The 22,030-nt window shown below is 53.6% G+C and overlaps 8 protein-coding genes across 8 annotated transcripts; 4 read left to right on the top strand and 4 right to left on the bottom strand.

The window, feature by feature from the left end:
- Positions 1-2,784: 2,784 nt before the first annotated feature.
- On the top strand, positions 2,785-5,709 carry PODANS_7_7710 (uncharacterized protein; the record flags this gene model as incomplete). Its single annotated transcript, XM_001908095.1, has 3 exons — positions 2,785-3,181; positions 3,292-4,886; positions 4,942-5,709. 3 exons carry the CDS (start codon positions 2,785-2,787, stop codon positions 5,707-5,709), a joined length of 2,760 nt encoding a protein of 919 aa, XP_001908130.1.
- Positions 5,710-6,697: 988 nt separating this feature from the next.
- On the bottom strand, positions 6,698-8,279 carry PODANS_7_7700 (uncharacterized protein; the record flags this gene model as incomplete). The annotated part of the gene is made up of 2 exons (XM_001908094.1): positions 6,698-7,913; positions 7,966-8,279. 2 exons carry the CDS (start codon positions 8,277-8,279, stop codon positions 6,698-6,700), a joined length of 1,530 nt encoding a protein of 509 aa, XP_001908129.1.
- A 1,508-nt stretch (positions 8,280-9,787) lies between these two features.
- Positions 9,788-10,803, bottom strand: PODANS_7_7690 (uncharacterized protein; the record flags this gene model as incomplete). The annotated part of the gene is made up of 2 exons (XM_001908093.1): positions 9,788-10,137; positions 10,179-10,803. The coding sequence occupies 2 exons, from the start codon at positions 10,801-10,803 to the stop codon at positions 9,788-9,790; spliced, it is 975 nt and encodes a 324-aa protein (XP_001908128.1).
- Positions 10,804-12,951: 2,148 nt separating this feature from the next.
- On the top strand, positions 12,952-14,336 carry PODANS_7_7680 (uncharacterized protein; the record flags this gene model as incomplete). Its single annotated transcript, XM_001908092.1, has 2 exons — positions 12,952-13,002; positions 13,104-14,336. The coding sequence occupies 2 exons, from the start codon at positions 12,952-12,954 to the stop codon at positions 14,334-14,336; spliced, it is 1,284 nt and encodes a 427-aa protein (XP_001908127.1).
- A 643-nt stretch (positions 14,337-14,979) lies between these two features.
- On the bottom strand, positions 14,980-15,406 carry PODANS_7_7670 (uncharacterized protein; the record flags this gene model as incomplete). The annotated part of the gene is made up of 3 exons (XM_001908091.1): positions 14,980-15,139; positions 15,206-15,322; positions 15,393-15,406. 3 exons carry the CDS (start codon positions 15,404-15,406, stop codon positions 14,980-14,982), a joined length of 291 nt encoding a protein of 96 aa, XP_001908126.1.
- Positions 15,407-16,011: 605 nt separating this feature from the next.
- On the top strand, positions 16,012-17,742 carry PODANS_7_7660 (uncharacterized protein; the record flags this gene model as incomplete). The annotated part of the gene is made up of 2 exons (XM_001908090.1): positions 16,012-16,539; positions 16,606-17,742. The coding sequence occupies 2 exons, from the start codon at positions 16,012-16,014 to the stop codon at positions 17,740-17,742; spliced, it is 1,665 nt and encodes a 554-aa protein (XP_001908125.1).
- A 387-nt stretch (positions 17,743-18,129) lies between these two features.
- On the top strand, positions 18,130-18,912 carry PODANS_7_7650 (uncharacterized protein; the record flags this gene model as incomplete). The annotated part of the gene is made up of 1 exon (XM_001908089.1): positions 18,130-18,912. One exon carries the CDS (start codon positions 18,130-18,132, stop codon positions 18,910-18,912), a length of 783 nt encoding a protein of 260 aa, XP_001908124.1.
- An 828-nt stretch (positions 18,913-19,740) lies between these two features.
- PODANS_7_7640 (uncharacterized protein) lies at positions 19,741-21,438 on the bottom strand (the record flags this gene model as incomplete). Its single annotated transcript, XM_001908088.1, has 1 exon — positions 19,741-21,438. One exon carries the CDS (start codon positions 21,436-21,438, stop codon positions 19,741-19,743), a length of 1,698 nt encoding a protein of 565 aa, XP_001908123.1.
- Between the last annotated feature and the right edge of the window lie 592 nt (positions 21,439-22,030).

Raw genomic sequence — 22,030 nt, 5'->3', positions numbered from 1 at the left:
CCGGAGGAGTGGCCGACCTCGAACTTCTTGTGTCGCGCAGGTGCGCAGCTCCCCAGCAATAACACGCCAGGATGTGCCACAACAATTGCAACTTGCAGATGCAGCAGCGCGATCAGATGACTACCTCCTCACCACCCCCCCCCCCACCCCCCCCGGATGGCGGATGGTGGGTGTGTGGACCTCGACCTAGATCCCACCCGCGTTGGCAGCATGCCTATTCAAAACACCTATACCATATCGGAAAGGGCATATCGAGCATAAGTGCTGTGGATATGTCTTCGGCTGAAAGACAAAAACGAGCCAGCCGAGCGCATCCCTCTCGCCTGTATGCAGTAATGATATGGAGATAAACGATAAAAAAGACGCCTCAGTTGCTCCGACTTGGAGCCCGCAAGATTGGCGCAAGATGTGTGGTTGCGCGAACGCACTCCCACCTTCTCATCTCACCTTGCTTCCCTGTTTTGGTGGGCCGCCAGCATGCTGTCATTTCTGATGGCTGCCGGCCAAACGGCGATCTGATATCCACGATCTCTCCCTCTAAGCAGAAGGGTGGTGTTCTTCAGCTCCCAACAGAAGCAACGAGCTGCCGCCGCGTGCGCAACATGCCTCCATCCATCTGCCCCCCCCCTCTAAATCGATCGCCAACCGTGACAGGCGCCGTCGGGAGGCGACGGTTCAGCTTAGCTAGCCGGTGGGATGCGTGGATGCAAATGCGCGAGTCCAAGCGACATGCAGCAGCTGCACCTGACCCTCCTCTTGGCTGTCTCGCACATGTCCATGATAGGATGCAGCCATCTGGGGAAGTGAGCGGCAGGATCCCATAGGCTGGGGGCTTGCTGCACTCGCAGACAGATCAGATTTCAACCCAACGTCCTCGTTTTTTTCTGCCCAAAAATGGAGCTGCCGCTTCTCGACTCGTGATCCCCCGACCTTTGAAGTCCGCATGTGTCGAGTCGCATCATCAAGTAAACAAAAACAGTTGCATTGTCGTCGGTCTAAGTCGTCGGTCTAAGTCGTCGAACTAGAGTTGGACGTCGGAAGCGGTCCGGTTGGACTTCTTGTGGCCCCATCGACAGGACCCAGTTCTGGCGTCGGCATTGGCTGCGTCAGTGAGCGAATTGTACCAATGGCATTGGATGGCGGGGGGCAGTCGAGCATGACACAAGGATTTGGCCGCGGTGGTCTCTTAGGTTTGTGTGGTTGTCGAAGAGCCGCATTGTCTGGGGGCAAGAGGTGGGTCGATCTATGTTGTTGAACATGGCGATATAAAAAAGTTATGTCGACAAGGTTCCGTTGAACTTGTGTTCACAATGTTCAGAGGTGGCCCTCGAGGTTTTAAATCCCACCAGGCCGCCGGGCTTTTCTCCACCTCACCCAAGCTGCACGATGTGCTGGCATGCTACCGGCAACGAACGGGGGGCAGCTTTTTTCGAAAAAACTTCTACGGGTGACGAGCTGTAGGTATAATAAAGGGCTGTCTTGGGGCTGGGAGGGGGGGAGGGGAGGGGATGGGTGGCTTCATGCCGCGGTGGTCGTTCCTAATACCAAACGCTTTCGAGTGCATAGTCATGCATGCCACCTCCGAGTTCGTCTGCAAGGGCCTTCACAAAGTGCTGAGATGCCTCCCGGCGACCCGGCGAGTATATAGAAACGTGGTGCCAAACTATGCGACTGACAATATATGCATGTTGTGATGGCTGCGGGGGGCTGTTTCACACGTTGCGTGACAATGTGGTGCTCTGGTTTACTGCCACCACCACACCAGACAAGCCCTCTGTGATATCTCTATGGATTTCGGTTGGTGCCGCGTTTGTCCCAGGCGGACAGACGGAAGGCGATGATCATGCGTGGCGTTTCTGTTTGACCGGACTGATATATATATTGCTCTTGGTGCCCGCTCACGAGTTTTAACTCGGTTCAACTTATGCCAACTCGCGTAGTGGACATAAACTTTGAAATTCCCATATTCCCATTGACCCAGTGACCCAGTGGCCTGAAAATGTGTCTCCAATATCAATTGTGCACTCCGCTGGAGATGAACTGAAAGTTCCGTTGAAAGCCCGCCATCACCTTCAAAGTTCTCAGCGCAGTTAACAGAACCTTGTAAGCGCGGGATGGGACCCCGACGGGCATGGACACGGAGCGGATCAATGACGGGCCGACAAGTCGACGCCCCGATTGAGATGGGCTGGGGCACTTCAAGGTCGCCGGCTTGGCACTCTGGGGGCAGGAGGGCATCTTTTACTGAAGTCTTGCTGAACGCGGCCATGTCAATTGACTACCTCCTCGACGTGACGCATTTGTTGTGGATGTGAGTGAGCGCGATAGCCGTTGGATTGGCCCTTGCTTGGATTGAGAGCCATTGTCATCTTTTCCGTGAGCCCGCCCGACGGTTTGAGCTGCCATGTTCGCAAAGTCAGGGCGCAGAAATAGCTTCCTCCAGTCAGTTCACGTCTCGACCTTGACCCTCCTGGCGCTCTCTCTCGCTCCCTCTCCCTCTCTCCCTCTCACTCTCTCTTCCACTCTCGCTGCGTCTCCCACTCCGTCTGTCTTCGCCCACTCTCCCAAACGCTTTCCTCTCCTCGCTGTCGACTTTCCGCCACCATTTTCCAGCACGCTTTTTCTTCTTCTCTTTCACAACTTTGACCTGCTGTTCAGCGCGTCCTGCATCCCATCTCGCTGCGCGTGCCTTTCTTTGCCCTGAACCACAACAAGCACAAACCACTCTAGCGGCTTCCCTACGCTCGGCGACTCTGGCGCCTCTTGCGCACCAACTCATTCACCATGGGGGAAGACGCTCGCGCTTCAGGACCGGTGCTGGAAGGCAGGATTGAGGAAAGGCCGAGGGTCAATGGCGTTAGGTTACGAAAGGAGGATTCGACCGACTCGGCTTCCCCGAACAACTCCAAGATGGATTCGCGAGGCACCAGTATGTCGCCCGACGACACAAAGTCTGCAGGAGAGACTGCAGCGACTCCAGATCACGCCTCTGCCCCGAAGCTGTCTCGCAAGTCGTCTCAGAAACCCGTTCGAAGTCCCCCTACCTTGTTCGACCACCTGCCAGATGTCACAGCCCAAGCATGCAGCACGTTTCAGGTCATCAACGACTGTCTTTATGGCTCGAGGAATATGGGCTCGTCGGATCACGACGCGCTGGATTGCGACTGTACCGAAGAATGGCGTAAGTTTTTCCACCATCTGGCCCGTCACTCTCTCTCTCCCCGAGATGGTGGCCGTCCACATGTCCGTAAAGCGACCGCCCTGACACACTAATTTTTTTTCTGCTCACAGGAAATGATGAAAACCACGCTTGTGGCGAGGATTCCGACTGCATCAACCGCGCGACCAAAATTGAGTGCGTAGATGGAGACTGCAACTGCGGGCCGGGTTGTCAAAACCAGCGGTTTCAGCGCAAGCAGTATGCCGATGTTTCGGTCATCAAGACCGACAAGAAGGGGTTCGGCCTGCGGGCGAACCGGAACCTGCAGCCAAACGACTTCATTTTCGAGTACATTGGCGAGGTCATCAATGAGCCGACGTTCCGGAACCGGATGATCAAGTACGACCGCGAGGGCATCAAGCACTTTTACTTCATGTCGCTCACCAAGAGCGAGTTTGTCGATGCCACTAAGAAGGGCAACTTGGGCCGGTTCTGCAACCATTCGTGCAATCCCAACTGTTATGTCGACAAGTGGGTGGTGGGCGAGAAGCTGCGCATGGGCATTTTTGCCGGCCGCCCCATCCGCGCCGGTGAGGAGCTCGTGTTCAACTACAATGTCGACCGCTACGGCGCCGACCCCCAGCCATGTTACTGCGGTGAGCAAAACTGCGTCGGCTTCATCGGCGGCAAGACGCAGACAGAGCGTGCGACCAAACTGTCTCTTGCCACGATTGAGGCCCTCGGTATCGAGGACAGTGGCGACAGCTGGGACACCACCGTTGCCAAGAAGCCTCGCAGGAAGAAGGTCACCGAAGACGACGAAGACTATGTCAACAGCTTCCAGCCGAAATCCCTTGATGAAGATGGCGTCAACAAGGTCATGGCCACTCTGATGCAGTGCAAGGAGAAGTGGATTGCTGTCAAGCTGCTTACCCGCCTTCAGGCCACAGAAGACGAGCAGCTTCGCCATAGAGTGGTGAGGATGCACGGCTACCAGATTCTCAAAACGACACTCAACTCGTACAAAGACGACACCAATGTCGTCCTGCAGGTTCTCGATATCCTCTACGACCTGCCGCGCATCACCAAGAACAAGATCGCCGACTCCAACATCGAGGCAGCCATCCAGCCCCTGACCACTTCGACTCATGAAGAGGTCGCCTTCCAGGCCAACAGACTGCTCGAGGAATGGAGTAAGCTCTCGACAGCGTACCGTATTCCTCGCAAGGAAAAGGATGCCGCAGCTCATGCGACTTCTAACCCATTTGAGGAGCGTCGCAACATGGATCGCGACGAGCCTCACAAGCACGCCAACAACTCCCTGGCCAACCTAAACATTCCGACGGGCCCGCGCAATAAGGTACCGCAAAGGAACGTCGGTTTCTTCAATGGCCAACGTCCACCACGGAAGCTGCCCAGCAATCTGCCCGAGGGCTGGCACGTCACCACGGACAATACAGGCCGGTATTACTTTTACGATGTCAATGGCAAAGTCCAGTGGCAGCGGCCCACCGCGCCGGCGGTTTCCACTCCCAAAACTTCGACCAAAGCCCAGCAGGGCCAGAAGGCGGTGCAGGATATCATTGACAGCTTGACTAAGGAGATCACGCCAAGACATTCGGCCACACATACCCCCCAGCGGTCTAGCACCCCGACCACCGAACCCAAGAAGGAGAAGTGGCGTTCTCTCCCAATCGAGAAACAGATGAAGATCTACGAGAACACCGTAAGTTTCTTTCGCCAGTGTTCCTAATGATTGCCCAGTCTGACATCTTCCCCAGCTTTTCCCTCACGTCAAGTACGTGGTCGAGAAATTCCACGGCAAGCTCCCCAAGGAGGACCTCAAGAAGTTTGCCCGCGAAGTCAACAAGAAGCTAGTCTCTTCCGATTACAAGAACAACCGCGTTGAGGACCCCACTCATATCTCCTCCAAACAAGAGAAAAAGGTCAAGAAGTACGTCCGTGACTTTTTTGACCGCGCCGTTGTCAAATATAAGGAACAGCAAAAGGCCAAGGGCAACAACAAATCTACCGACTCGGACAAGCCCTCGGCTTCGTTAAATGACCTGGGAGGCAGCTCTGCCCCGACCCCGGTCCAAGACGACATTACACCCCTTTCTCAACCTAGCTCCCCTAGCTCCCCCGTTGGTGGTCGCAAAAGGAAGCGCGACGATGATGATGATGATGTTGTTGAAGGCGAGGAGACTTCTCAGTCACCGCAGGATGATAACATGTCGGAGACGCCTTCGGTGAAGCGGCTCAAGGAGGAGGAGGATGGGGATGGGGACATGATACCTAGTCCTCCGCCGCCGCCGCCGCCGCCGGTGGATACGCCCCTTAGTGAGGAGCAGCGGGCCATGCGGGAGCAGGAGGAGGAGCTGAGGAGGGAGAACGAGGAGGCGCAGAGGATGGAGGAGGAGAATATTCAGAATAATAACCACAAGAACGGGCAGCATATGGATGTTGATATGGAGGAGGCTGGTGGTGATGATGATAAGCCGCTTGAGCATAGGGAACAGAGGGGAGCACAGGAGGTCATGAGCCACTAGGCGAGTTTCCATGGGCCTTTTCCGCAGAGGAAAAGGCGGATTAGTAGAGGGGCTATCGGATACCTTAGGCTAGGGGAAATCGCATGGAAGCCACAAACAGGAAGTGGAGGGTCGCCCAATCTCACAAATATTGTGAGAAGGGGAAGGGGGCGGGTGGCTCAGATCACAAAAAGTGCTGGGTTATGGGTACATAATATTTTATTTTCACATCAGGGCAACCAAGGAGGAAGGAAGGAACCAGGCATACAACAACAACATTGCATAATTACCTTGTTTTTTTTGTTTTTATTTTTCCATTCTCGCCATTTGCATCAGCTCTCTCGGGTGGAATCGATTTAACAGGAAACAACAAGAAACCGAAAATGGGGTAGGATGGACTGGGTGGTGGTGGTTTTCTGCTACACTGGGACATGGGAAGGGCAAAAATTGCGATTGCTTTTTGTTTTTTTCTGGTATTAGACTTTTTCTTTTCTGCGTTTGTGTTTTTTAACACTTTTTTTCTTTTTTCTTCACGGATGATACCTCTTTTTTCTTTCTCTGCTTCTTGTTTTGGTGTACTACTGCATGATACTCAATTGAAATTCACACACACATTCCAGGGGCGTTTTTGTGTGCTGGGTCGGGGTCGGGGTTGGTAGTTGGTTGGGTTGGTGCAACTGTTTTGTTTTGTTTTATTCACAGGAGAGAAGTGAAGAAGATATGAGAGAGAGAGAAGGGGACGTTATCTCATTTTTTTTCAAAATGTTTCTACACACAACACAGCACAAATGGAAAGTTTGCATTTGGGAATGAAATGTTCATGGGTTACTTGGCCCGAATGCGTAGCCAGGTATTGGGGTTTCATTGTACATTCTGCATCATCGAGTTATTCACTTCAATATCAAGAAAGATCTTCACGTCGTCAAACAGAATCCTCAAAAAACCATGGTATGGTTGATGCATCTCGCCTGCTGAGTTCTGATATACCCTCAACCCCCTTCCTTCCCGTCTACTGCAGACTCTTAATCACCCTCTCCAGCGCCTCAACCAACTGATCAGCATGCTTCTCCTCAAACACCAACATCGGCCTCAACCTCACCGCCCGCTCCCCGCTCCCCCCAATATTCACCCCCTCCCCCTTCGCCCTCTTCAAAAACTCATCCCTCTTCGGGCTATCAAACGCAATAAACGTCCCCATCCCCTTTCCCCTCAGATTCTCCACCTGCCCCGGATACTTCTCCCCCAACCACTCCAGCTTCCCATAAAGATACTCCCCCACCTTTGCCGTCCGCTCCACCAGCCCAAACTTTTCAATCTCCTCAATGATCCCCTTGAAAAGCAACGCCCTCGCCGGATCCCCCATCCAAGTATTAAACTGCCTATACGGCTTGTTCGGCCTCAGCTCCGGATTCCCAAAGTAATACCCCGCCGTCTGCGCCTTCTTGCTAAAGGTAACCATATCCGGAGGCGTCGGCAAATCCCAGTGTTCGTGCGCCCAAAACTTGCCCGTTGCTCCCACGCCAGTCTGGACTTCGTCCACAATCAGCAAAACATTGTTTCTCTTGGTAATCTCCCTCAAACCGCGGAAAAACGCAGGCGAGGCGTGGTTATCCCCTCCTTCAGACTGGATCGGTTCAACCACCACCGCGCAAGGGGGGACGTGGTAGTTCTTGATCAGGTGCTCCACCTCCTCCAGCGCGGCCTTCTCCGCCGCCTCATTCTCCTTGACGTGCTGATCAAGCGGGTACTTCAACTTGGGAAACGTCGCCTGCGGCCAGTCAAAGGCGGGGATGTCGAGCTTGTGGATTGGTTTTGATCTCGTTGTGGAGAGGGACCCAAACAATCTGCCGTGGAAACCGGTCTTGAAGGACAAGATGGAGAGGTTCTGCGAGGCGCCGGGGGATTGGTTCAGCATGGCGGAAGAGATCTCCTCCTCTGTGAACTCGACGTGGGCGCCGCCGCGCTCTTGCTGGCGGCGGTACATGAACGCTGCCTTGTAGGCGGTCTCGTTTGCGTCGGAGCCTGCCATGGCGGTGAAGACTTGGTTGAGGCCTTTGGGGGCTACTTTCAAGATGCCTGCTTTGAGCACGTCGGCCCAGTCGTGAGGGGGGAAGTTGCCTAGGGCGGGGCGGTTGATGAGGCCTTGGATCATTTGGGGGGATTGGGCTGCTTTGATGAGGGACGGGTTGTTGTAGCCTACGGGGATGGAGGCGATTTGAGCGTAGCTGAATGCCCGGGTTAGAGTTGGGTTGGGAGATAGGGAGAGAGGTGACTTACACATCCAGCAAGATGTTTCCATCTGGGTCGGCAATGTAGTTACCCGCGCTCTTGTAGTAGTCCGTCAGCATGTTCAAGCTGCGGGTGTCAAACACCTCGTTGAGCTCGGCAATCTCGGCTTTGGCCTTGGGGCCGGGGATCTCAGTCTTGACCGAGGGACCCTCAGGCTCCCATGATGAGTAGAAAGAGGACATCTTGCGGGTAGAGCAAGAGAACCGGCGACGGGCCTCGAGAGGAACAGCAGCTCTGGTAGCGGAAGACGGAACAGACCGCAGAAGAGAGCTGCGCCCCCTCAGGGCTCTGGATGCCATCATGATGGTGACCTTTTATATGCTTTCTCTCAATGACGATGAGAAACTCAATGTCACCCTCCCTGGATGTAAGTGCGATATTGTTGAGTATGCCAAAAAGCTGTGACTCCCACCCTCCTGATGTCGAGAGGTGCAGACGGGAGAAAGGAAGGAACGCCACAAACAAGGTCCCTTCCGAAAATATAAAAGGATATCACCGGCTTATATCTGGTCGAATCGGGTCCAGGATCTGAAAGGGAACTAACAAAAGTTGGAGATTTGGAGTGTTAGTCTTAGGGAGAGAGGAGAGAGAGCTTGGGGAAGGAGCGGGGAAGCTCTTGGGTCGATCCGTCTCAGCAACGGGCCCTTACGTCAGTATAATTCCTAATAAGGTATCAAAGAAGTAACACGTTCGGTTGTTTGTTAGTCATTGGGCGTTCCTCTTTATAATTGCAGTGCTCATATATTTCCCTACTCTGTACACAGATTCCGGCCATCACTTATCTGTGGTGCCCCTCCAGATAACCATGCAGTTACGATATCGAGCTGTTGCGAGCTCTAGCTGTTGCGAGCTCAAACAGCCGTCCGGACTGCGACATCGGGACCTCCCCGTGGATCCGACATCTCCATGCCGTCGTATCCAACCACTCCGTGGAGAGCTGTGGACAGCATGGCCGGTTCTGTACCCGCCGAAAGATGACGCAGCTTCCCAATTCTACCAAGCTGGATGGTGATAAGCATCGTGCCCAGCACGCCTTAGACCACTTACACCGCAGCGGGGTGCAGCCCGCCCCTCACCCCTCCTCACCCCACACCTTCAGGGGTCGCGGTCCAGAGCTCGGGTCACCTGCACACTCACGGCCATCTCACGTCTTTCGAGACCAGTTGCTATAAGACACATGGATACAAATGATCTGATACTAACGAAAACACACTGCAGCTTTGCCACACACACCCAAACTTCAACAACAAATCAACGCCGACGAATGCCGTCCCTCTTCTCCTGGTGCTCGGTTTGCCAGACTGAGACTTTCCGACGCAAACCACCATTCATTCACAGCTTGGAATGCAACCTGTACACCCACACCGGCTTCTGAAAAATCAAGACTCGTTCCGATATTACCAACAATCTCAAATACAGTGTATGGGGTCTTTGCCCCTCCAAAGCAATACATTCCGCTGCTCACAGCACCAACAACAACGACCGGCCCTCAACGCCATGTAATCACCAACCCCCTGATATGTCCACTGCCTGCCAGCGGGTTGACTAGAACCACTCCAGCTCCAACGCGCGGTAAACATGTCCCCTAACGCAATGATGAAGCGCATAAAACAAGAAAGTGAAGAAATAAAGCCTTATCCATACAATTCCAACAAAGAGAAAAAAAGGGTGTTGGGACACCAGGGTATACCCTCAAAAATCATATAACAAAGTTTGACCGAGATTTTATTCAGTCATGAAGAAAGCCCGGATCCGCCCTCGTGGAGAGCTGATAGTCTCCGTCCAGAGTGGGATTGTCGCCAGTCTCCTCCTAACTGCTGGCGTTGCGTTCGTCATTCTGTGGAATCTTGAGACCGGCATTTTGTGCTACGCTCTTCCATAATTCCAGTTCCCGAAGGGCGCGGTCGAGTTCAAACTTGAGCTTATCGTTCGACTGGCTGAGCTCGGCGATGGCCTGTTCTGTGAGCAGCTTCTCCAGAGTCCATTTCTCAATGTTTTGAGTTTCGTTCTCTTTGAGCTGGGTGATGAATGAGACTGCCCGTTGAAGGATAGAGCCCTTATTCTTTTCGCATCCGGGCACAATCTTGGCCAGCTCGTTGATGCCCTCGTTGATCGTCTCACGACGGCGACGTTCCACTAAACAAGCGTCAACACCCGCAACTTCCACACATCCACCATAAAAAAAAATAAGAATAACCAACCTTCTTTATGATTGTCCTTACGCATCTTGTGCCATTCTTCTGATCCGACGGCCGGCTTGGGGTTGGAGGCAGGAGTGTAGCGCTGCTCCTGCGGAACCTGTTGAACCTGTTGTACTTGCTGCACCTGCTGGACACCGTTCTGCAACTGTGGGTGCATGTTTACCGCGCGTGGCATAGCGGGAAGGCCATCCGGGTGGGGGCCGGACATGTTGAAGGCATTCTCGTCATGCTGAGGTTCCGAAGTCTGCTGGTTGACAAAGGTTTCTTCCGTGGGTTGCGGAACATGCAGAGAAGGGTACATGTTCAGAGCGGCAGCAGCAGTGCTAGTAGCATTGTTGGCATCGCCGGGCTCTTCGGCATGATCTGCAGTCGCTTGAGCGAGCACACTGAAGTCATCCACATTGACCTGGTCGTGTGCGGCTTGGGCGATGCTCACCGCCGTGTTCTCGAGGAAGGCCTGAGCCTCCGAGTCGGTGACATTCATGGTGGCAGGCGGTGCTGGTCGTTTGCTACGGCGCGAGTCTGGAGATATCGACTCGGTATTCCGCTTCCGCTTGTGACCAGGAGAAGTAGTGATCTCGCTGAGATCAGTGTGTTGTTGCTCGATTCCTACTGTCGCGGCCATAACGGGAACTTGCAGGATGGCTTAGTCCTGGTATCATATTAGTGGCCAAACCAGGTTCAGGTTGAGGAGTCACATCGGCAAATATGATTGTGCAAGAGGCAATGAAGAGAAGCTAGGCTGATGAGGGGAGCTAGGTGAAGTCCCAAGATAGTTGGTCGGTGTGGTTCTTGGTTGGGGGTATCAGCGAAGCAACAAGCACTTGCTTGGAGGGTCGCCTTATGAGTGAAAGAACCCAGCCTCCTCGGATGGCGCAAGTGCGCAACCTCGAGAGCTGGCTTCGAGGCCTTGCTGCCAAAGGCAGCTTGATGCAAGGCTCTCTATTCATCGTTGGAGGATGCTATTGGTGTCTACAGAAACTAGGGGCTGCCCAGCGCAGGTAGATACTGGAGCCTGCCTTGTCCGGCCACTTGACTGTTGGATAGGAACAAGGAGAGATGGGCATTGCGCCAGCGTTTGCGCATGCTGCAAATTGTAAGGGGTTGCGGGCAGGTGCTGCGGCAGTGGCAGGAGGGTCTCGAGCAAAGGCGAGTTGTTTTGGTATTCTTGATGTTGGATTGTCCCTTGAAGAGATGAAATGCCTCCTTACCGGTCGGGTTTGCCAGGTTCTAAGTCGAGGTCACCTGATGAAGGTTGGGAGAACGTGCCCGAAAACGTGACCGTGACGAGAGACTGCGAATAGTCAGTCTCGGATCCACAGTCGACGCAGAAAGTCGATATACAACGAAGGAGATGGAAATCAACAAGATCGTACCAGCAAGGAGAATAGTTATTTCTGTCGACTTGGAGTGCGAGGGCGTTGATATTTCCTCGTCGAGGACTTGATGGGAGATGGGGGACAGAAGACGAAACCACGTGAACATTCAGCTCCGGGGGGTGGAGGGTTTTCGAGAGCCGGCGGGCGCGACGCGTGCACGGACCACCACCCACACCCATTTCCTACTCCCGACCGAGATTCAACCCCTCGATCAGCACCTGGCCGTAGCTTCGTGACTTCCCACCCACCACCTTCTTTTAGAGTCCTTCGACCCCCCACCTTGATGTTTCTAATTTGCACGTGTACACCAGACACGCACACACACTGATGGAGCTGCAGAACAGAACGGACAAGGCTACCAAGGCAACCAGTGAGGTGCGGGGTTGCCTACCTATCGTCGACAAAGCAGCCGTTTGTTGTTTCGTGTTGTATAATTCCCTCCCAGTTTGGATGAATGGTGGGCTGCCCCTCGAGTTCACCAGGACTGACAACCTTCTTGTTCGGAATCAAACCATGATCGCAACACTGCCACATCCAAGCACGTGTTGCCCGACCCCTGTTGACCTACCACGTACACAGTGAATACTACACCACACCACTAGGTACTGCATCTGACAGCTTCCTTCGGCCTCGAGGATACTTGGACCACCAGCCTCCTTTGGTCACAAAGGCTCGGCAGATATTCATGCAGATGTGCAGCATACATAGATTGTCTGTGTCTCGACAAGGCTGGAAGAGCAGTGTAGCAGAAACGCCCTCCACCCCCTCCAACCAACAGATCCTACGCAACGCCCTCCTGACTGCTCGGGAGGGAGGTAGCGAAGTGAGACAGGTCGACACATGATTTGATGGCTTGGAGGGGTGATGTTTGCGTCACGAGGCGCCAAGGGCACCGTTCTGACAAACTTCGGTCGTAAGAATCCAAACAGTTGGCTAGCCAGGCCGGGAGTTCCGCCTGGCCGTCAACCTGAATGCACTCTCCCGCTGAAAAGTGAGGAGTAGTAACGCCGAGCATGTCATACCAAATGGTTGGCCGTGGTGGAATGACAGAAAACGGCCCAGGCATCTACAGTCCCATCCCGCCTTCGACTGGGAGCCAGCGCCGTGCATCGATATATCAATATCCACATACAGATATGCAGGCGGGTGAATCCATCAAGATGCTTGCTGTGCGGGGGTTGATTGCCGCACGGGCAGCAATCCGATTTGCCCGTCGCGATACCTCCGCATGAGTGGGGCATGTCCCTATCGGTCTTTATCGGTCCCAGCCCGTCAACGAACACCCAACTCCCGACCTGCTCGTGACAAGCACAACCACATTTTCATTGCCAACTCTTCCAGCAACTTCATCATATCCACATACCCGGAGAGGCACGTGGGAAGCAAACAAGACCATGGCCGATCACGGCGCCTCCAAGATTAACCACGACAACCACCTCCTCCTGGTAAGACGACGTCATCGCCGGCTCTCTTCCCTCTGGTCCATCTTCCTGCCAAACGGCCCATCAAACCTTGATGGCCCAGCTGACAAAGGTTGTACGTCTAGGACCAACCCCTCCTCCGACTTCCATACGAGCTACTACGCAAGAATATCCGATCGGCGCACTATCATATCGAGTGGGATACGAATGCTGTCAAGGACCTGCTCAAAGAGACCGCCACCAACTCCATCAACCAGAAAGCATCCAAACAAGATGTCGTCAACAACCTTGACCAGATGCTGGCTAGAATGCGCGGTCTCAAGAGGAAGTTGAGCACCTATGCCGAAGAGGAAAATCGCTTGTACCGCCAGTCGACCGCCAGGGTCGCACACCTTCGAGAGCTATCCGACGTGCACACCGTCGAAGATGTCAAATACGAAGCCTGGTCACGTCAGCGTCTTGACCGCTTGGTAGTCGACTACATGCTTCGACACGGCTACAATAAGTCCGCCAACGCCCTTGCCGAGGAGAGAAACATGCTCGGGCTAGTCGACATCGATACATTTGTTGCCATGAGCAAGATCCGGCAGTCTCTGGAGAACGGCAGTGTGCAGGAGGCACTCGTTTGGTGCAACGAAAACAAGAAAGAGCTTCGCAAGATGCAGTCGAAGCTCGAGTTTGAGCTACGTTGCCAACAATACATCGAACTCAACCGCAGCTCTTGCCCCAAGCTGGAGGCTATTAACCATGCCAAGAAGCACATTATGCCCTTTAGCAAGACCTACCCAACAGAGGTCAGCCACATCGCTGGCTTATTAGCTTACCGCGCTGACACGCCTCACGAACCCTATGCCTCTCTCTACAGCTCAGCTCGATGGAAAAAGCTTGCCGATTTGTTCACCGACGCCCACCTTAAGCTGCTCGGCCTTCCTCAATTTCCGCTTTTGCACATTGCTTTGTCGTCTGGCCTTTCAGCCCTCAAAACGCCAGCTTGCCACAGCAGCCAACAGAACCAGAGCCACCAAGGGCAAAAATCACACAAGTCAGCTACGCCGGGCCCGGGGCAAGGCGAGGAGCAAGAATCACGAAGTCATGGCACGGCAAGTCTACAAACGAGCGTCTGCCCAATCTGCTCGACTGAGCTCAACGCCCTGGCTCGTAACGTACCATATGCCCATCACAGCAAGAGTCATTTGCTGGAACATGACTTGATGCTGCTGCCAAACGGGAGGGTGTATGGCAAGGCGCAGCTCGACGAATATGCGGAAAAGTCACGGCTAGCCGCGGGAGAAGTCAAGGACCTGGTAACGGGAGAGAAGTTTAGGGAGGATGAGTTGAAGAAGGTTTTCATCACTTGATATCTGAGGGGCTGCCAAGTTGCGGATAATTTGTCGTGTCGTTTCCGAGTTATTAGCATCATCATGGCGTTTTGGAGCAGGATTTGTTTTTAAGGGTGAAAGAGTGTAATGTTTCAGGTACCACGGAACTGTGAGGACGAGGGAGGCCTTTTCTGGGACAAACAGCAGCGGTGTATTTGGAAGTACAGCAGAAACCAAAGATTGGAGGCACGGTTTTGGCTTAGGATTTCTGGGTTAGTAGTTGCTCTTGGAAGAGCATGGTGCTTGTTTACATAGCGGGGAATTTGATGAGTGTAATTGGTGTTTATGACAAGACAACGCGAGTAATTTATGGGCCAGGTGGGTTTTGTGTGGACTTCGAGAAGCGTTGTGCCGGTGTCGTCATTATTCTGGTATCGGTATTTCTGGCCATGTGAATAGAATATCCTCAAATGAAGGTCATTGTAATGTATGCTCGGCACCCGACGGCAGCTGATTGACGACCATCTAATCAACTCTATTGATCCCTCCTTCCCGTCCCTTCCTTCCAACTGAGTTGAGTGAGTCTGTCTATCTCTCTGTGTCATTTCCCCAGTTGATCTCCGCCCGTAGCTTATGTACATCACTTTCTCTCGTGCTTCCCCTGAACCCCCGTGTGTGCCGCTCAGTGGTGCTCCTCGCCGTGGTGGCGCTCATCCTTCTTCAAGAAGAGCTGCTCGTAGACGCAGTAGGCTGTGAAAGCGACGACGGCAGTACCGAACCCGGGGAGGGCGTTTCTGTATCTGTTGAATCGGCTGAAGCGGCCGGTGTATCGCCAAGCCTCACTGTTTTGGTGACGTTGTCAGCGATGGATTGGGAACAGAGGGGTATGGACGTCGGGTGCAACACACTTTCTCTCCCAGGGGTCGTAACGGGGCTTCTTTGTATTGGCGAGGAACTTCTTCATGGAGAAGCCGGTGATGTTTGGCTTCTCGTCCCCAAGCTGGGGGAGGGCGGAGCGGAGTATTCTGTGTGCGGTAAAACAGAGGTTAATCATGCAAGAACGAGAAGATGTCGGACAATTGGAGGGGTCAGTACCTTGTGGGATACATGGTGGCGGTTGGTTGACAATTTCCTCGTCGTCGTCTTCGTCAGAAGGGGAGCTCGCTCACTGAACTTCCAAGCATCACCACTGTTCGGTCCATGTCACTGAATTGAGGTCGCAACTGCCAAGACTGCTTAGTCATTCATATGCGGGAGGCGCGAACAGGAGAGCACGGGGAGGCTGGTTGGTCTGTGCACCCAGCACTTGCAGCAGTTGTGCTGTGTGCGATCCCTCTGATGGAAGGAGCAGTCTTGACCAAGCGCGCAGAAACAGCAACCTCTCACGACGTCGCTCTCCGAACCACTTGCTCGATTATTTCCCAGAAAACCCCCGCCGAACCACGTCGAACTCTTCTTCTCATGTTCAACAAACAACCACTCTCTCCAAAACCGAATCACGACCCCCTCGGTTATCGCGACTTGATATCCCAATAGTTTCTTAAATCACCAACAATCTTGCCCAGGTCTCACGGCGCTACGACTCCCAACAGCTGCCTCGTTCTCTACAAGGAGTTAGGAGAGGCAAGTATCGTCGGCGAAGAAGAAGGAGAACGACGATCGACCGCTGCCAAATCTCTCCATCTCTGATCTGCCTCCTGGATCCAGTGTGAAGATGCCCCCGCCAAACAACATGAACCGCTTTCAAGGCGGGCCGAACACCATGTACCATCAGCAGCAATATCAGACACACGCACCTCAAACCTCGGGCCACCCACCGCCACTGGGTGGAAACCCTGCTTATCTCAACCAACTGTCTGCCGCTGGCAATCCTTTTGGAGCGACCAGCAACCTGATGGGCCTTGCCGGTGGAATGGGTGCCGCTGCTGGCGGCTTCAATGCCGAAACCGGCCTCGCAAGCCATGCCGCGCGAATGGGCTTCCATAGCGGGGCAATGCAGCAGGCGCAAGCTCAACAGCAACAGGTTCTGCAGCAGCAGCAGCAACACCTGCAGGCACAGCAACATGGCCAACACCCCGCTCTCCATCCTGCCCAACACACTCCACAACAAAGCCATGCCTTGGAACACACAACGCGGGCGGCCCAGAACAAGGGAAGGATACGGGAGGTGTGGAAGCACAATCTGGAGGAGGAGTTTGAGATTCTACGAGATCTGATACAGACACATAAATATGTGGCTATGGTAGGTGACCAAGGCCCTCCGAAGGTGCTTCTGAGCCTGTGCTAACTGAAGGCGCTGCCATGATAGGACACGGAATTTCCGGGTGTTGTATCGAGGCCAATGGGCGGATTTAGGGGGAAAAGCGATTACCATTACCAATGCCTGCGGACAAACGTCGATATGCTCAGCGTTATTCAGATCGGAATCGCGCTTTTCAACGAGGATGGTGAACAACCAACTTCTGTAGACCCATCGTCCCAATGGTCAAACCCTAGGAGGACAGGCACTCAAGCGCCACTGCCTTTCGCCTGGCAATTCAACTTCAAATTCTCTCTTGAGGACGACATGTACAACGAGACCTCGATTGAATCACTCCAGCATGCCGGTATCGATTTTAAGCGAATGGAGCAGGACGGCATCGATCCTTTCAAGTTCGCTGCGCTCTTGATACCATCTGGCCTGGTTCTTGAGGATGATGTATATTGGATCAGCTTTCACGGCGGATATGACTTCGGTTACCTGACCAAGCTCTTGATGCCCAAGAACCTTCCCGGCGACGAGGGCGACTTTGACGAGGAGATGAAGAGGTGGTTTCCTGCCACGTATGATGTGAAGCACCTGATGAAGCATGCCATCAAGCTTCAGAACAGCGGCCAGCTTGAAGTCCGGGACCCTGGTGTGGTCGATATTCTGACAAAGTTCGAGCAGAAGGCCGGCCTCGAACACATTGCCGAGACACTCAAGATCAAGCGAGTAGGCAGCGCCCACCAGGCTGGGTCGGACAGCTTGCTCACTGGGCGAGTATTCTTTGAGTTGCGAAAGCGCATCTTCAACGGCCACATTCCGGAAGAACATCTGGGCAAAGTGTGGGGATTGGGTGTGCCAGACTATTCCATCGGTGCGCAGCAGTTCAACAGCGGGCAACAGCAGTCCACGGCCAACAAGAGCAACAATGCCGATGGCTCAGCTGCGAATGGTGCTACCCCAAGCACGCCCAACACAAACAATGTTGGACTAGCCAACAACACCACGCCGGCCCCAGCATCCCATCAAACCAATGGTGTGAACAACCAGTCAAACAGTAACAATGCTGCTGCCGGGTCTTCTGGCGGAAATGCCGCCCAGAGCGTGGGTGGAGGCATGGGTCCAATGACACCTGGAGGGGGAGGAGGAGTATTTGGGGCGTTTGCTTTTGGTGGCGGAAATACCAACAGCGCTAGATAGAGCTCGAGCGTGGATCCAGTCGACGACAACGAAAAAGCAGTCGAGGACGAGGTGGATATCGATTCGAGCGTCAATGTCAAGTCTATTAATGTTCATACGGATGGCGTTTTTTCTTCTCTTTCACGCGATGCCTTTTCTACTTGTATCACTGTACCGATTATGACGGATCATGATGATATGTCTGCCGACACGGGAGGCTCTGCTGTCTAGAGCGATAGCGCTGAACTTCGTCTTCGAGGTGGTGGACTGCCTCCAGATCGACCTTGGCCTGTGAAGGATAACCCTTTTCCTGCTCCTCCTCCTACTCCTGCTCCTACCCCTGCTCCTACCCCTGCTCCTGTTCAGGGAGATGGTCGAGGTGGTGGTGGTCCTGGTCGGCCAAATCAAATGAATACATACCGGCACTACGGCGCTGAAGAATTAGAGGAGGACAAATCTTTTGCCCACCAATTTGGTGAGGTCGATGAGCTCGTTGCTCATTTTGAGGCTCGCACCGCGCAAGCTCGCCCAAACCCTGGAAAAGGACACTTTCCAGGGGGTACTATTACTGTATCTCATGGTCGTGGTGGTGGTGTCGCTGGTCGGCCAAATCTGACGAGAGCATACGCTGGAATAGGATGTCAGCTTAATCCGTCTCAGATCGATCCTCAATGGGCTGCTGTTCCCGCGCGAGGTACTGCAACCCCTGGACAACCGCGCTTTCCGGGGGCTACTGTTCCTGTATCTTCTCCTTCTGCCACCTCATATCCTTCTACCACCTCATATCCCTCTTACCCCTCATATCATTCTACCACCTCATATCCTTCTACCGCCTCATATCCTTCTACCCCCGCATTTAATCCTGCTACTCCCGCATACAACCCCCCGACATCTCAGCAAAATATTCCATCGACTACTACCGCCGCGAACAATGCTGCAATTTTTGGACAACAGCCTTACCCCCCCGGATTCACCCCTGCTGTGCAGAGTACACCTGTTGAACCAGAATATATTCCTCCTAGAACGACTGGTTGTCCTCCTTCACGTCTAGCTCCGGCCTGGGGCGTAATCGGTGACCGGAGGAGGCAGGCTGATGCTCCTGCTCCTGGAGGTGGGGCGGGGGGGGGACAAGGTGTTTTGAGAAATAAGCAGCGGGGAGAGCAGGAGGAAGCGGCTTTAGGGGGGAGATAATGATGGTCAAGGTTCTGCTTCTCAGGTGGGGGTGGTGGGACTGCTACGGAGGGGACAACTGCTGCTGGTTCTACTGCGGAATCAACGATGACAGGTGGTGGGTCTGCTGCTCTTGATTAATGTGCTGTTTTATGCGCACGGAGTAACGTAAATGATTTCGAGGGGCTCTCCGCCTCGAACTCCTTCTCTTCGGGGATGATTTTTCGGAGTTGTGCATTGTTTTGGGGTTGGGTTGAGGGCCGGGAAACAAAAAGGGGGTTTTGTGGGGGTTGAAACGTCGGGAGGTTTGTTTTCGATTCGAAAAAGCAATATCGGGACAGCGAGTAAGGTAGCGAATGTATTTTTTAGTCTGCAGAGTAGTTATTTGAGTTTTGAGCGGCTACCAAATGCATTATGAGAGAGTTGGCGAAGTCTGTTCATTTGCGCGATTGTCAGTGCGAGATGTGAATTCCATGTAAATGCCTACGTCTCGAGAAGAGGTTGGTGACGGTGTGAAGAGCACAAGAGGAGGTTTCCTGGAGGGGAGATACAGACAACCTGATATCACTATATCAACGAACGTGTCACGGAAACCCATGGTTGTAATTTAGAGGTTGGTTGGCTTGATGAGGAAGTTTACTTGTCTCACCCCCTTAATGAGCAGGTCCACACAACCTTTCCTCACAAAAAGAAGAAAGATCAAAACCCCCAACACCTATATATCCCCCCCTAACTCCATCCCAAAATATTCCGCTACCCGTATCCCCAATCTAAATTGCACGATATGCCCTCCCCCGAAAAAACGTCCTCTAAAATCCACAGACAACGACGAGATGAGATGAGACACCCTCACATGCCAATCCCATTAACCAAATCCAATGCCCCCTCCACCACCCCCTCCAGCTCCCCCACCCGTGTCTTGAGTTGTCTATTCTCATCCCTCAGCAAGCCAACCGTATCCCAAGCCACACTCGCATCCTGCCCCTTGCAGTTCCTACACCCCCCTTCCTCCCCGGCCGCCACCACCCCCCTAAAAATCTTTTGAAAGGCATTCATCGTCACCGGCTTCGGCTGCTGCGTCTGCTGTCTCGGCGTTGTGCTGCTAGTCGTTGGCGTGCCCAACTTACTATTCCCTCCGGGAAACCCCCCCTGTACAGGCGTCTCCGGCACCGGGCTCCTACACCTACTGCTAAACACACTTTCACTCTCCGCGCTCTCCACCTCCTCGTCATCATCCGCTGACCAGCTCTCCCCGCTGCGGCGCTTATGATGCCGGATTTTGTCAACACCGAGATCTTCAGATAACACCACAGAGGGGGCTTTACTCCTCTCCCTTTCGTGCTGGAGTTCTTCAGTTAATGCCCGAACCTTGTGCTGCTGCTCCGCCAGCTCCTTGGCCATGTTTTCCAGTTGAAATTTCAGGTGCTTCGCCCTTGTTTCCGCCTCTTCCAGCTCGTCTTTCTGGGCGGAGTGTTCCTGACGTAGGTTGTGGATTGTGCCTGACTGGGATTTGTAGGCGGTTTGGTATTTGGTCAGCAACCCGACAGCGTTGGCTTGAAAGTTTTTAAAGGCGGCCGGGGAGAATGTTTCGTTTCCTGGGGTGGAGGAAGGGGGAAACAAGGCGGTTTCAATGTTGAGCGTCAACAGCTCGTCAGCGGCTTCCATTGTCGAGGTTGTCGGTGTGGTTGGGGCTGTGAAGCGGGATGTAAAGGCCGACATGAACCGCGATGTCATAGTCCCTCCTCCTCCTCCTGCGGGAGTGGTGGTGGCTGTTTTTGGGGTGGGAGGTGGTGGGAGAGATGATCGTTGAGGGGGGGGACGGGTGGGTGTCATCATGTCAGGGGCTTCAGAAATTTGTTTTTTATCATTGCCACTCGTTGTCGGGGTGGTGCTGGAGTTGTTGTTGTTGGTCCGGTCATCAATGCTGCTGTTCGGGGTCATCCCCAGCGCTGACCCTGCTGCTGTTCCACTTAACCACCCTGCCAGGCCTGATCGTGGGCTTTCCGCCCTTTGGCGTATCCTCCCTTCTCCTGTGTATGGCATTTGTTCAGACGGAAATCGTTGATGGTGCGTCTTCTTCCTCGTCGGGGAAGGGGTCCGGCTTTGGTTCCGCAGTGCCAGGGGGAACAAGTTGGGGAATGACTGCTGCCGGCGGTGTAGATGTTTATTATGTGGTGGCCCAAAGGGTAACGGTGATGGACAGGTGGAGGAGGATTCTTCGAGGTCGGCATCAGAATACCCGCTGTGATATTCCGAGAAGGGCGGAAGAGATGGCTTCGGCGCGATAAAGCTAAAGGGCGAGGACTGCTGCTGGTGCGCCGATGCTGGTGGTGGTGGTGGTGAATTTGGTGTTACCGTCGCGCGCCGCTCAAGCTCCTGGCGTGGAGAGCCGTATCCATTATCCTGGCTACTGCCAGCAGATGATCCTCGTAAGGCGCGGGCTTCTGGCACGGCTGCTGCTTGTTGAGCAGGAAGGATAGGATGAACAGTCTGGCCAGACCTGGGAGGTTGTGGGGAGGACGAAACAGGGTTGTCGTCGCTTAGCATGATGAGTTAATGTTTCGCGGCTTCGGGGGGGTGGATGAAAGGTGGCCTGGACTTTTTTGTTTCCCTTGGTCAAAATAGAATCCCTGGAATTTTCCTCTCAATAGTGTGGGTGTATGTGTTGATAATTCTCAGCCGGTGACGTCTTGTTTGCTTGCCCTTTTGCTGTCAAAGCATTCCACAAGGCGAAACAATGTCTCGTGAAAGGGAAGCGATATTGAGATGAAAACGAGGAAACGTTTGCGACGATCCTCCACACTTTCGCTTATTTCCACACAACAACACACAAGTCCAACAACCTCGGCCCTCACCCTCTGCTCATCTCATCCCTCAACAACACGTGGGAGATTCCCGAGATCTTTCCCAGCCCGGCGCCGGCGGCAGCAAAACCTTTCTGAGCAAGCGGAGCCTCAACTTGCATGCAAAAAACGCGGTCGTAGGAGGTTGGGTGTGGTGGTGGTTTGTGTACGCAGTAGATATGGTTGTGTATGGCTGGGGACCTGAAAAGTAAAACCAGGATAACCTGTCGTCCTCGAGCTTCTGGTTCTTCTCTGCGGCAACACAAAAAGTAAAACAAAAAGATCAGAAAAAGTCC

This window comes from Podospora anserina, chromosome 7 (assembly GCF_000226545.1).
Source record: "Podospora anserina S mat+ genomic DNA chromosome 7, supercontig 1".
In the NCBI taxonomy this organism is placed as follows: domain Eukaryota; kingdom Fungi; phylum Ascomycota; class Sordariomycetes; order Sordariales; family Podosporaceae; genus Podospora; species Podospora anserina.
Note: the sequence above shows the minus strand (reverse complement) of the source record. Positions and strands in the feature narration are given on the sequence as shown.